Raw genomic sequence first — 15,537 nt, 5'->3', positions numbered from 1 at the left:
AATAATTTACATTGTGTTGTTTTTGTCTGGCTAATAAACTCTCATCATGGTGCAGGTGGTGGAGGGGACAGGGACAGCAGAAGCAGCAGCCATCAGGCAGGCTATGTTGTGTGTCTATTTAATGTTGGGGCACTGGCAGCCAGCAGGGGACTTCTTCTGTCTGCAGCAGCTCAGCTGGGTGTCTCTTATTAGTATTTTCCCCTTCTGCTTATGGGTTTCCTGGTTTGAGTTGGGAATGAATTTTTAAAAAAACCATAGTGATCATTTATTCCTTTTATTTCCCCATGAATGTGGAGAGTGCTGTTGTGATTGCTGATTCTCCTCCTCCCTCTCCACAGATCCCTTTTTTATTTATTTCCTTGTAACTGAGCTTTTTGATATTGTTGTTTTTATTTCCTGGTGGATCTGGCTTCTTTAAGAGGCAGAGCTCAGTGCTGGGAACTCATGTCATTTTTCAGATAAGAAACTCTCCACTGATCAATGAGTGAAGAATAGCCGCTTTTCTCAGTTTTCTCAGTTGTCTTTCAATTTCTCTCTTCTAGGAAGGGGAAAATTCCCACATTCACAGGCAGAAAGTGGGGGAAGGGACAGATTGAGAAAGAGCTGGTTCCAGCTTCTGGGAGCTTTCAGCATTCATCACGATTCAATTCCCTCCCTTATTTTTATCCAAAACCTAAAAGGCAAAACCGAATCATGCAGGTCACATCTCTTGAGGCAGATCTGTTGCAAACCTTTTGGGTTTGCCTGCCTTTTTGGAAACATGATTAGAGGAACTTCTCTATAAAGCACCTGTGGTTGGTTGGGAAAGGATTTTTGCTCGGATTGGAGGACGGGGAAAGGAAAGGATGGGGGGAAGAAAGTTGAAAGCTGTCTCTTTTGAAAGTAAATGTGCAGTCGTTGTATATTGATCGCAGTAGGAGTCGTGTTGAGGTGGAAATAAGCAAATGGGTGTTTTATTTTCTTCCCCTCTGTCCAGCTTTAATGCTCTGGCACTTTGGGTCAGGGTGTATGTATGTGCCCTAAACCAGAATCACAACAAACGCAGTTGGTCATGTAAGATGACAAAAGAATACTTCTGAGAAGCAAGGGAAGCAGCTTCTCCTTTCCCGCTACCATAGCATTGGCCCTTTCCTGATCCAACACTTCATAACTGTGTTGACTGCTGGCACAGGCCCTGCAGCATGGGAAGGGAACAGAAGAGAGGGGCCAGGCTGAGGAGGGGGGAGGGCCACCTCCCCCCCCCGCATGGAGAGAGGTCAGGAAGAGGCTCTTCCTGACCTCTCTAGTCTCGTAGGGAGGAAGCAAAGAAGGACAGGCCAGGAGCGGTGGCTGCCGCCTGCGGAGAAAGTGGACTGCTGCCTGCCTGTGGCCTCAGCCTGCCAGCAATGCCCATACTGTAGCTGAGTACATGCCCGCAGCAAACAGCTGAGCTGCCTGGAGACTGGCGGCTGCTGCTGGGCTCCAACCAAGCAGGTGGCAGTGCGGGAGATTGGAGTGTGTGTGGGCCGGGGGGGGGGGCTGCTGCTGGCCAAACGTGACCCCTGGTGGTCCTGGTCCAGTGGCCAAGGCTTCTCGGAGGCTATGGAGCCTGACTGAGGGCGGCTGAGCAGGTGGAGCAGAGGCGAGAGCCAGGAGATGTCTGTGAGTTGTTTGTTTTAAGTTGCTGCTGGGGAGAGTTGGGGAGTGGCCAGGATTGGCTTCGGGTGGGTGGAGGGGGGCGCTTAGGGATGGCAAATTCCTTCTGCCTACAGACAGCAAAAGGATTAATCTGCCCCTGAGCCTGTCTCCTGCCCCCCACACTGCCATTGACAAGAAAGGGGAGGAGAAAAACCTCTTCCTTCCTTTTCATTTGCCTTCTATCTACTCACTATGCACCAGAATTCCCATTGAAGACTTCTCCTTGTAAGAGATTTTTTAGATGCCCCCAAACCCCTGCAGCCAGGAATAAATGGGGACCCCAAAAACCCTCACACTAACAGAGACCATGGGTTCTTTTGGTGGTCCTGGCTGTCAGGAATCCCAAGACCCAAGAAGTCACGAGGAGAATAAAGAGATTATATTTAATAAAAACAGATTTATTTTCTTACCCAAATTCAGATGAATCACAGCGTGCAGCATGCAGCAAAATTACTTCTTTCACACAAAGCGGTCACAAAACTAACAGCCTTGAAACTAACTTCTAACTAACTAAACTAACTTCTTCCTTTCCTCCTCCTGTGTGCTGTGCCTGAGCCACCCTCCCTGAGGGAGAGAGCATCATCCCGCTTGGATCCCAATAGGGGATTTTTGTACCATTCTACGATTCACCCACACATTGATTTCCTTGATGATAATTGGTCAAAAGGGGTTTTGACCAGTTGGCCTATAATTCCATTTGCTGATACCCTTGGCATTTAATATCATTGGTCAAAGGCGGCCTGTGCATAAGGGAACCGAAAGGTACAGAGTCTGGGCAGCACCAATTTTTCTCAAGCGTGATGTTTGTGGTTAGCATACTCTTACTTTTTCAGGCAATAAACAGTGCAAATATCACTAGATCCAGGGCTTTCTTCTGCTCCTTGCAGGCCTAGCATGCATTTATGGGTGTTGGGATGCAGGCTAGTTCAATAGGAGCAATGGCAGGCCTTGGGCTGCTATATTGTGGCCTATATTGTGCAGCAAAGTATATTGTTGCGTGTCAATATACTTCTGCACAGATTGGACTGGTCCTGCTCACCCTTGCAGTCCAAGTGGACAAATTCAAATATTTTATCTCAGGTAAAATACCTTGACTACCCACAAGGCTTGTAGTCTTTTACATGCTTCTCGAGGAGGACAGCTGGTCTTGAGGTAGCAAGCACGAATTGCTTCCTTTACTCAGCAGGGTCCACCTGGTTTGCATTTGAATGGGAGACTACATGATTGAGCACTGTAAGATATTCTCTTCAGGGGATGGGGCCACTCTGGGAAGAGCATCTGCATGCTTGCATGCAGAAGGTTCTAAGTTCCCTCCTAGGAATTTCCAAGATAGGGCTGAGAGAGACTCTTGCCTGCAACCTTGGAGAGGTCACTGCCAGTCTGTGTAGACTGTACTGAGCTAGATGGACCAATGGTCTGATTCGGTATAAGGTAGTTTCTTATGTTCCTATGAGGTGCTCAGAGATTCACCTAGGTAATTTTGGAGCCGGGACTGAAAGTCCTCTGGTGCTCCCCCACCCACTGCAAGTTAAGTATAATCCTCCTACACACACACACACCCCGTGACACATGCAGTATTTTTTAACACATGGGTTCTTGAGGGCACAAACAGTAACTGAACTCCCAAGAAAATAAAGTAAGAATATAAAACAGGTATATTTGTGAAAATGAGCAGTAGCAGAAACATTTCAATACACAACTTAACATATTCCCATCCCACACATTTCTTTCTCCACTCCTCGCTTTGTCTCTACACTTGGCTGCCCGGTGTAGGTCACAGTCACGTTCGGCTGCCTGGCAGAGTGGCTTGGTGACCACACTACCAGGGATAGACTAAAGAGGATTTGGGGGGCCCCAGGGGGTGTCCTGGACTGGAAGTCCATGGGTAAGAGTGCCTCTAGAAGTACTCATCATGTAACTAGTGAAGGCTTGCACAGAAGATGTTTGCCCTGCCTCTGAAATGGCAATGTGCTAAAAAGTACTGCAACATCAAACTTGGGTTTTTTTTGGCTTTTTCCTTGGTTTTCTACCAATTGTGGTGTTAAGAGTAAAAAGACTGCACATTATAAAAGAAGGAGGTATTAACGATGAGGCCAGTTTGAATTCTTATAATACATTTAAAAATGGTTTTATGCATGTAGAATATTTGAAAAAATTTAAAAATTCATGGAAAAATCTGACAATCAAACAAATGCCGAAAAGCAACATTCAAGAGAGCTGTGGTGGAACACAGGCATGAGAAGGAAGGAATATAACTCATCAAAACATTAAAGCCCATTGTAGTGTGACAGTAGCACTGGGATTATTGGTTGTAGTTCAGTTCAATTAAAATGGAGGTCGAGTTTGCTGTGACAAATGGAGGTAGTATATTGATCTGATCATGTCAAGAAAGTTGGAATAATCCAGTATTTGACAGTTCAGACATAATGACAGACCTTGCTTTATATGACCCTAAATTGGAAGTAGACACTCGTGCAGGCAAGGGAGAGGGAAGTGCATGCTCTTGATGCTCGGGGGCATAGAGAAGCCAGGCTGCATGATGCCTGAACCAGCCCTAACACCATCTGAATGTGTTTAGGAAACAGTACCATGTCATTTTTTTTCCACGTGCAAGGGTTTATATACAGGTTATTAGCTCGCTTCTCTCCATTCATTTAACTGCTAAGGACCTAGGGGAATGGGCTAAAACCTAAAAAAGAGCCCAGCTAGATCAGACCAAAGGTTCATGAAGCTCAGCATCCAGTTACCCATACTGGCCAACCAGATTCCTCAAAGAAGCCAAAAAGCAAGGCTTGAAGGCAACATTCTTCTTTATCTGTTGCTCCTCAGTAACTGGTATATGAAGGTTCTGTGGGGCCATCAAGACACTAGGCTCTTCCTCCATGAATTGGTCTAGTTCACTTTTAATAAGAACATAATAACTCTAGCACTTTTCATAAAGCCTAGCATCTTTCATAAAGCCATACCTAACACTTCCCCAAATGGCAAAATAGGGATGAAACAGGGATTGATGCCAATAATAATTTCAAAAAGTTGTTCTAGTAAGAACTAATCTGCCTACTTTCCTTTCACTGTCCCTACAACTGGACTAAATTTGGTCCAAATCAGTTATGCAGTTCACAAGTTAGCCCACTTGCGCCTCATACATTTATGCATCTGCCATCTTGAATTGGAGTGGATGACATCAACACAAACTATTCTGTTGAGGGGTCCCTATGTATCCCTACAACTGTAACCAGTTTGGTTTATATTGGTTCAGGCATTGCGAAGTTGCCAGGGGCCGCACACAAAATGTGGGCTGATCTCATAAGCCTACTGGAAAGTAGAATAAAAATAGGGACAGATTCTAGGGACAGATGCCAAAAATAATTAATAGGAACAATTGGAGTATTTCATATCACTTAAATCTGGGAAACAGGATCACTGCAGATTTTTTTTGGGGGGGGGGGTAAAAAATATTTCATGGTCATGCTTGGACTCCAAATTTCCCCCTCTCTTCTTCATTGAATTTTTCATGGAATATCCCCTTACTTTGCTGTTACTTTACTGTTGTTTTAATTTTTGCCATGTATTTCACCTCCCACCCACTTTCTTTTCTCAGAAACAGCTCAAAAACCTTTGCAACTCATTAGCAGCACTGGCTTCTGGAAGGCTTGCAGAGAACGTGCCTGCATGACTCTCTTGGGCCTATTTTTATTCGGTGGTATTAGAATGACATTTTGTAGCTTTTCACAGTAATGCCTGGATGACCACTTCAAATAGCCATTTCTTGCTCATGTGAATTCCCTGTTGCATTTGTGATCTTTACTGTTTACATGAGTGACATCATTTGCAAAGTCACTTTCAATAAGCCATACCGCACTGGTGACCTTTGGCTTTTGGCTATTTAATACCGTTGTCACTATGTAACCCTATGTAACTGCTTAGTGCCACACAGTCTGTTGGGAACAGAAAAGGTGTCTGGTTGCTAGAGGAGTAGCTCAGTCTTATCCTTGCATTAATTGCTATGGTGCAAGCAGAGGCTTACATGGCATCAACAGGCCAGACATAACAGTATTATGTCATTAGTGCTAATGGGCTTAACTCTTCTTTCAAGAATGGCAGCTGCTGGGACGGGGGCTGATTTGGATCAAGACCATGGGGGAAGGGGTTTAAACCCTTTGCCTCCATCATGGTCCCAATATGGATCATGTCTCCTGTAGCTGCTGTTTTATAAGGAAAATGATTCCCATTGGAGCCAATACAAATGTTTTGGTCAAATAATAGCCATGGGCCCCCCATCCACAACAGGACCATGGCAGGGGCTCTCCTCCCACATGACCCATCCTCCACAGCTGCTATTTTTGAAAGAAAATGTATTTATTATCACTTATTCTTTATATACCACTCTTTGTCCTATGACCCTTGGCAGTAAACAACAAATCTTAAAGCAATTATTTTTAAAAATCATCAAACATCAACAATGGTCCTTCCAGTTTTTTCATCTCTGTGCGTTTTGTTTGGGGCAGCATTATCAAGGCACGGGCCTTCCTGATTCAAACCTGAGCAGGATCGAAAATGAACTGAGCAGACATCCAATAACTTGTGAGCACGTGCATACACCTTGGAGGGAACAGTGAACATCACCAAATCAGACAACAGTGTCCATAAAACTAATTTAAAAGGGCAGGCAGTAATCAACCATTGACCAGAAGCCTGAATAAAAAGGACACACATTTACAAAAAACTGGGAAGGAGGAGCAGGTTGGATCTCAACTGAGAGTGAGTTCCATAACCTAAGAGCAATAATTTAAAAAGCCAGTTACAGCCTCCAGTTCCTGGCTCAGAACTTCCATTGTTTCCCCAGGATTAGATTATAGTGAGATAGATCTAAATTGCCATTAGCATATGGACAGCACTGCAGCCCAAATTTGCAGACGACCTCCCCCAGCAATTTCATATAGGTGTTAAATAACATGGCAGACAGGGGCATAGCAAAGTTGAAGTTGGACCTGGGACAAAAAAGTGAAGATGGGCCCTGGCCCCCCACCTTCTTCAGAGAGGCATGAGAGGGAGAACATCCAGCTGGTGCCCCTCCCTCAGAGGCCCAGGGACACTCGCCCCCTTGTTCAGTTGTAGCTACGTCTCTGATAGGGGACAAGATTGAACTCTGTGGGAACCACATTGGCCAAAGTCTGCAGGGTTAAGCAGTAGTCCCCCACTGACATCTTCTGAACTCAGCCCTTCAAACAGAGCTGGAACTGGTCCAAAACTGACCCACTCAGCTTGGGGAGGTAGTCCAGAAGAATGGTTGATGATATTGAAAGCCATTGAAAGTCAAGCAGGACCAACAAGAATTTAAGACCATCAGTGCTATTAACATGTACCGTAACATCTTATGCAAGGTGTGCAGGGATTCTCATTGACTGGTGATCATTAACTCCAGCCTGCTATCTCAAGCAGCTTCCTTGCTCTAAAGTACTCCAACCTGCCATTTCAAATGGCAGCTTGGTGTCCTCAGCAGATTTAATTGTGAATAAGTCGCCTAGCTTTGATACAGTAGGCTGGTATGCTCACTTACAAATTTATTTTATTTATTTTTACATTTTATATCCTGCTCTTCCTCCAAGGAGCCCAGAGCGGTGTACTACATACTTAGGTTTCTCCTCCCAACAACCCTGTGAAGTAGGTTAGGCTGAGAATGAAGTGACTGGCCCAGAGTCACCCAGCTAGTTTCATGGCTGAATGGGGATTTGAACTCGGGTCTCCCTGGTCCTAGTCCAGCACTCTAGCCACTACACCACACTGGCTCTTTAATTCTTCCACTACCTCATAAATTATTGGTAATTGTTCCAGGAGAAAACAAGAAGGGATGATTTGTTCCATCTTTTCCTGGAAAGAAGATGACTCCCATGAGCCTTCCTTAGTCTTTATATGTTGCAGGAAATGATGCAAAACTATCCACTGTCGTTGTTGTGCAAGCACAACCTAGTGCAAGCAGACCATACTGCAAGAGACTGCACAAGTTTGAAAATCCTCTCAGCTACACAGCCTTCTGGCTTGTGCACATCTTTGTTCATTGCACTAGTACAACATTAGTCTTGAGTGGAAGTAAACCTACATTCCTATGTAGAACTCTGATGATTTCCTGAACCATCACATCTCCTTCCTGTTTTTTAAATGCAATTCTTTACAGGCAGAATTGATACAAACTCATTTGTATGCCGAATTATTACTTCTGTGAAACGTTATGTTATTGGAGGGATTTTTGTTTGTTTTTTAAAAAGAGAAATGATTTCTTTTGTACTATTTTAGGATAAGGCAAGAATGGGATATTGTGCTAGAGTGCAGAAGAAAAGGCCTTCCACAAACAGCATATCTGAATAATGGTTTCATAGATACAAACAGAATTTTGGATAAGCTTGAAAAGAACTCACCACTCATTAAGAAGATTGCCTTGTTGAATGAAACGGAGAAAGAAAGAAACAAGTTTATTTTTCAGCTTTCAGGGGAGAACTGGACAGTAAGTTTTCACCAAGTATTGCATTTGGGAGGATGGAAAATTGGGGTATTGTAATACTCTTCTGCACAGTAGCCACAATTCAGTGAAAGAATTAGGTCCATAAGTTTTATTCACACCGGAACCTGTTGTATTAGGGTCATTTCTTTTAAGTTTGCCCCTAACATATTTCTACTGCACTGGGCATGATAGAAATATTTCTTGCTTGCTTGCTATAAACAACTAATGATTTTTTTCATTACAGCAGTTTCCGAGTGTCACAGAATTCTCTACAAAACACTGGTTTGAAAGGACAGACTATAGTTCTTGCATCATCTTGTTGCTGATGTAGCATTGCATGAACAGGCACATGCTGAATTCCTCTTCTTCGTAGTGTCTTAGATGTTTTTATCTTCCATGCAGGAGGTTCTACTCCAATGAGGCTTTGAGAATAATAGAATTTTAGTTTTAAAGGACCTTGGAGATCTTAGTTCAACAGGTTGGATGCTAAGTACCATAAAGACTACCTGCTCCCAGCTGAATCTACCTACTTTACTAGGTTGGCCAGGAGGCTCTGCTCAAATGCCAGCTGAAGCTCATTTGTCATGGGACAGGGCCTTCTCGGTGATTGCCCCCAGGCTGTGAAACTTGCTCTCAGAGGTCACTCTCATGGCTCCCTCATTCCTAGTTTTTCAGAAGTGATTGATGACTGCCCTTTTGTTCAGTCCTTTGGCCAGTATTTGACTGCCTCTGACTTCCTTTTAGTTGGTTTTGTAGCTGTGTTTGATGGTTTTTAGTTGAATTTATTAATTAATGTTTTGGTTTTAATCAGTATATTGTTTTTAATTTGTTGTTCCTTGTCCTGGAGTCCCAGGATGAAGAGTGGCATATAAATGTCAGTACAAAATAAATAAATACCCAGTGTTCAGTGCAGGAAACTCCTACAACAACTGCTATAGAATCTGCATGGGCAGCTTAGGATGATCTGTCTAACCAACCCCATCTGCCATATGATTAGGGACATGAGTGTGCACAACCTGCTCCCCTCCAGACGCACCATTCTGTTTTTCCCCCCAAACTGTCCCTCACAGACATTTTAAATACTAAAGTAGTTAAAGTACTATTTAAATTGAATGAAGATGTTCAGTTCAGTTCAAGGTTTATTACAGTCTATGACCAGCACAACAAGGAAATAAAGTAAGACATATAACATTGCAGTGTGCCTTCTCCTTACACCCCTTAGAAGCCCATGGGCACATGGGAAGAGTTCATGGCATGGCTGCTTTCCAACCTGCATCCACACTTCTGGAAACTGTTGCAAAACCGGTGAGCGTACACTGTTGGTTTCCAACACTGTTGAGCAGTGCCGGAAGAACTGTAGCTCAGTGGAAGAGCATCTGCAGAAAGCTTCTGGTTCAAGTTCTAGCATTTCCGAGGCAGGTTGGGAAAAACCCATCTGGAACTCCTGGAGAGCTGCTGCATTCAGTGTTGTAGACAATACTGAGCTAAATGGACTAGTGGTCTGACTCAGTATAAGGCAGCTTCCTCTGTAAGGAAGGATGAGGGAGTCATGCTGTAATGGCTTGCATTCTGCTAAAAGTAGTATGATAAAAAGCTTCAGATGCCCTGTTTTGGAGATGGGATCAGTTAAGTTCAGTGGGCAGGGCTGTCCATAAGGAGCCCTGGCGGGGTGCCAGTGCAGGACCCCCCATCCACTTAATTCTAATGGGGGTTCAAAGAGTGGGGCCTGGGGAGGTTGCCCTGCTTGCCATTCCCCTTGGACAGCCCTGTCTGTGGGTGATATCCATGCCAGTGGACAGCTACTCCCCACTTGTAGCCAGAAGACTTTCCCAGCATATCTTGCCCTTGAATGCTTTTGGAAATGTAGGGAATTTCAATATCGTCTTATTGAAGATGGAAACTGGACTTTCCTAGCAGCTGTCTTTGGAGAAGTTTATTAGCTTCCTGCCAGTTCTTGTGTATTGACTGAAGATTTTTGAAGAACTTGAGGGAATCAGAGAGGAAAGCCCAAATGAAGTCTGTGTAAATTTCAGTTCCTGCTATAAGCTGGTTTGTGTAAACCAAGCACTAAAATGCCACATAAGCTTGTGCTTCTGGCAAAGCACAGCCGTATGTGTGATTGTAAGCATAATTCTAAACAGCCATTTATAATAAGTTTTCCAGAGTCCTTTAAAATAAATCTTTTTCATGTTTCCTGCTTCTTTCATCCCTTTTCTTATTTATTATTGTGCAATAAGTTTTTTTCCAGCAAGTTATAGGAATATAATGTTACATTTTGCTTTTTATAAAGTCGTTGCAGTTCATTTTTTCAACGGCTATAGGAGAAAACATGTAAACTCAACAAGGAGAGGTTTCTGGTATGAGGAAAACAAGTTATACTGCATAAAGCTTTGCTCCATTTCTATTTTATGTAAACATTTATTGCTATCTTGAATATTTACAGTTAATTTAAAAATTGTTAATTGAGCAGGAACTGACACAGCAATTGCTGATGAAATGCTCCAACAATCTGAAATAAAAGGCAGGAACCATATTTACCATATTGGTGTTGTATTTGGTTAGATTGATTTGTATGTTGCTTTTTTTTTTCTTTTGAACAGGCACTGTTCCTGTTCAATGAAAGCAATTGTGTCATGAGATCTATGTTTAATTGTGTGGGGCGCATCGCTTAAGGACAATTTATCAAGATGCCTCACTAATGACATTTCCCTGTTGAAAATGCTAGTATTTAAGGAGCAGCAAACTAAAGATTCTGGAGACCTCCCATCTCTTTGTTATTGAAACATTGCTGTGGTCTCAAATGGTGGGATCATGGTGCTGAGGGAAGTGGAATTTCACCTTCTCCTGCACCATTTTCCTGATGTAAACCACCCCCTCTCACAAGGTGCTATATACCTCATTAGGGAAAACATACTTATGTTCCCCACATCTCTGAATCATGAAAAGTTTTAGGGGTGCAATGCTACATCAGACCCTCAGAGAGAAAATCCTGCACCCCAAAGTTTTCTAGCTCTTGAACCAGCTTCTCTATTTTAGCTTCTCCAAAACCAACTGTTTCTCTCTGACTCATACAGAAATTGCCAGGAATTGCTGCTTCTTTTCATTGACCATACATACTGGGGACTGGGGGCGAGGAGAATCAATCACTTTACATTCTCATATCAACCCTTCTCATCAGATAGGTGTGGGTACATGCCATATATATATATATATATATATATATATATATATATATATATATATATAATTTATTTTACCAGGCTTTTATGACTTCCTATGGGGAAATGCTTGACTAACAAGCAGAAGGTTGCTGGTTTGAATTCCCGCTGGTATGTTTCTCAGACTATGGGAAACACCTATATCAGGCAGCAGCGATATAGGAAGGTGCTGAAAGGAACCACCCCATACTGCGCAGGAGGAGACAATGAAAAACCCCTCCTGTATTCTACCAAAAGAAAACCACAGGGCTCTGTGGGCACCAGGAGTTAAATTCAACTTGACAGCACACTTTATCTTTTTACCTTTACTTTCAAGGTTACCATTCAGAAACACCACTGTCCTCCTGGACTATAAGCCAGCATTCTGTCAAACAATGGTGTGGCTGAATCGCCATTACCTATTCTGTAACAATACATCCACCTCAATGTTTTCCCTAACAGGACAAACTGTATTTTGGAGGGAACTATTTATACTGGAAAATAGTGCTGAGAAGCAGGAATGAATTGGTGTTGGGAAAACAGTGTGGGGGAAATAGTTATTGCCCCCTTCTTCCAGTTACAGGGTTAACTCCCCTTTTTTGAGTTTCACAGTTTCAGTCCAGTTCAGATCTGCTGCTTTTAAAATAAATTGGAAGAGATGGGAGATCCATATACTGATATCTGATGTTTCCTCTATTTGGCCTTAGTACAAAAATAAAGATGGCAATATATATATATGAACACTGAGATCATTCACACAGTTAAAAACTGTGTTCTACCTGGGTTTGGGAGCTGCATGTGCTTCCAATTTTTGGTTGTGTGAAAGCAAGGTAGGAGGAAAACCTGGGTAGAAGTGATTTTGTGGAAGCAAGGTAGGAGGAGAAACTACCCAGGTTTTCCTCCTACCTTGCTTCCACAAAATCGCTTCTACCCAGGTTTTCCTTCTATCTTGCTTTCACACAACCGAAAATTGTGTGAATGACTTCACTCTGACTAACATCATGAGGAAAATTACTCAAAGTAGTCCCATTGAAATTGAAAGGACATATCAGGCAATTCCTAGCTTTGAGAAAAATGATTATTTTTTCAAAGACTACATTCAGAAATGTTCCTTATCATGTCAGCCAGTATACATGTGTATAAATTGTAGTTTTTGCCCTTAAAATGCATCTTCTTCTCACAATCTTTCTAGAAAATGTAATAGAAATGTAAGGGATAACAAAATATATCTTCATAGCACTTTCTGGTAACGTTTTGCTTATCTCTACATATGCTGACAAAATCTGTATGTGAACGTTTCTATATGAAGACCTTATTGTATGATACTTTAATTCCCTAGGAATTCCCAGATTCGCTGAAGGAACAGACACATCTACAAGAATGGCATATAAACAATACCAAGATTACAACCATTCCAGCCTACATAGCTTTATTTCAGGAGCTGAGAATACTAGAGTTATCCAGTAACCAAATCACAGATCTTCCAGTTGAAATTGGTATGTTTTTTCCTCTGACTTAAACTCTTCTTGTTTGTTATAGCATTTAGTGCTGAGCTGCAGGAGTGGGAAGGAATGTATTATGAACATACACACCTTTGTTAAATACACTCTGTTCCTTTTTGGTGATTTTGCACGCCTTTGTTAAAGGGTATAAAATTGTCCACAAGGTGATGGGTGTTGGGGGAAGCCAGACTACATCTCTATTTCTGAGGCACCTAGGCTGATGCTCGATCACTCTGATCTAGTTCCATGAAGTTGAACTAGTTGGGCAACAAGATGGATGGGCATGTGCATCAAATGCACCTCTAAATGCACATCCCATTGAAAGTAAGCCAAGGAAAGTAAGCCACCCACATCCAAAGGTGCACATAGAAATTAATATTGCACTGCACTGCATTACTTTCAACAGGTGATACACATTCAGATGTTGGACCCAGTACTACTAACTGGGAAAACGGCACCTTTTTAGAATGGCGGCCTTTTACTGTTTAGCACTGGCTGTTGCTGGTGTCTCATCTCCCTTGTTTCTTTTTCAGTTGTGAGCTGCTTTGGGACAAGAAACCAAATTCTTATTTCTTTTGCTATGTTAATTGCTTTGACAACTCTTTTTGGTCTAAAAGTAGTATATAAATATTCCTAATAATAGTAATAATGATTGTCATGCTGTGCAGCCTTATGAAGGCTAAGTAAGAGCTCTGTCCTCAGAAGAAGCAACAAAAATAACAGTGCAAGCCTAGGCTTGCTTTGCAGTGCTTGGCAGGCAACGGGAAAGCTATTTTTATTTCTGTCACTGCAAAAGCTCTTTTTTAAATTCAGGAATATGTCTGCGAGGGCTGTGTGACCTTCATGGACATGTTCCTGAACGCAAAAAGAGCTTTTGGAGGGAGGAGATAAAAATGGAGATGGTTTTCTCCTTCCCCTCTGATTGCCTAGCACTGCAAAGTAAGTTTTGCACACCTAGTTTATTCGCCCCTTGCAAGGACGGAGCTCTTACTCCACCCTCATAAAGTTGCACAGCATATCGGCCAGTAAAAGCAATGAAGGGTGGATCTGAATGTGGATGCCAATGGCTTGCACTGTTATTTTCAAGAGGATTCACATCTGGATGAGCACCCCATCTATCTTGCCTGGCCTATTCATGTATATCTATCCATGACTATACATAGATGCAAAGTGCTTGAAGGCAATGAAAATCACTAGCACAATGTGGAGGGGGAGGGAGCATCATCTAATTGTTTTGACAATGTAAATGTGTTCCTCAACATTCAAAGTGAGGTCAGGGAGAGGGATGTGTTTGCCTTCAGTGCCTTTGTCACAGATTCAAATCTGATAGGCTATGTAGTGCAGTGCCATCATCATGGGTGCTACATGATCCCTAATTAGTGCAGAAGCAGGAGCAGATCAGGTGAACAATAACTATAAATACATGCAGCTATCAACGTGGTCCAGCAGCACTCTACCCCAGCAGCTTGTGCATGATGCTGGAATGCACATGGCCTCCATGCATACGCAGCAGCCATTTGTGCAGTCAGCATGGTTACTGACCATGCAAGGAAGCCACGTGCATGCTGGCGTTGTTGGAGCTAGGACCCTGGCAACATCAGCTCTCAGCTGCAATGTCTCTTAGTAATCACTGGGGTCATGGATAAAAGTGCTGGACTCCTGCCCTCTTTGTTCTTTCAGTGTTAGTCTCCATTTTGTCTCTCCAGAGATGGCTGTTTGTTTTGGTGTCTCTCTTCAGCCATGAACTACAGCTGGAATAAGCTGCAGGCTTTTTCACATTTGTTGGTAACCTTTTCATTAAATAAATCCTTGTAGTTCTTCGATACTAAAGAACTGTTTCAAGACCTCTTACTTTGCTGCTTTCTCACCAAAGCAGTTTTGCACTGCTGTTTGAGGACTGAACTGCCAAACTGCCATTCTTCCCCTACAAAGTGTTATGAGGCCTAGAAGCGAGTAAATAAAAGAAAAAAGCCTAGAGAGTTAAATAGCAAGCAAAGCAAAGAGAATAGCTTTGAAAATTGAGACAGCACAAGCATTCCAGATGTTTGAAAAATTGCAAAGTCTCGAGTACAAGTTCTGGTCTTTCAAGATGGAGATGCTCCTCAAGAGTCATGGACCTGGCAGTGTTCTGCACACCCTGTGTCCTGCACATGCAGGAAAGGAGCAGAAAGAATGGGACGGAACAGATGAAAAGGCATTAGGATTGATTTGCTTGGTAGTGATTGACCCAATCTTAGGGCATCTCTTAAGAGACAAATAAAATGCAAAGAATATGTGGGAAACTCTGAAGGGATTATATGAAAAGAAGACTGTGGTTTCCAAAGTGCATCTAGTAAGAAAACTGAGCAATAAAAGACTTAGAGAGGGAGAATGTCTGTCCAAGCACATAAATGAAATGTTAGAAGTATCTAGACAACTGCAAGCTCAAGAATTAATCATGCTCGATTTCATTTTGACAGTATTGCTGTTGAATAGTTTGCCACATTACTTTGATAGTGTGACTAGTGCCTTAGAAGTCAAGGAGGATGCAGACTTACAGTTTGTAATTAACTATCTAGAGGACTTTGATTTGTGCAGAAGGGATGAAAAGCAACCAAAGGAAAGTGAAGAAAATGCATTTAGAACCTTGCAAAGAAATAAGAAATGCTTTATTTGTGGAAGT

General features: G+C 42.6%; 1 protein-coding gene across 2 annotated transcripts in view; it reads left to right on the top strand.

Annotated features, from left to right (window-relative positions):
- Positions 1–15,537, top strand: part of LRRC2 (leucine rich repeat containing 2) — a 117,629-nt gene that overhangs the window by 20,635 nt on the left and 81,457 nt on the right. For both annotated transcript variants that reach the window (XM_053287831.1, XM_053287830.1), the window contains exons 3-4: positions 7,972–8,179; positions 12,713–12,869. In XM_053287831.1, the coding sequence (XP_053143806.1) occupies positions 7,972–8,179; positions 12,713–12,869 (365 nt within the window). The remainder of the gene's footprint in view (positions 1–7,971; positions 8,180–12,712; positions 12,870–15,537) is intronic.

The sequence above is a fragment of the Hemicordylus capensis genome, chromosome 2 (assembly GCF_027244095.1).
Source record: "Hemicordylus capensis ecotype Gifberg chromosome 2, rHemCap1.1.pri, whole genome shotgun sequence".
Classification (NCBI taxonomy): Eukaryota; Metazoa; Chordata; class Lepidosauria; order Squamata; family Cordylidae; genus Hemicordylus; species Hemicordylus capensis.
This window is presented reverse-complemented; position numbering and strand designations above follow the sequence as displayed.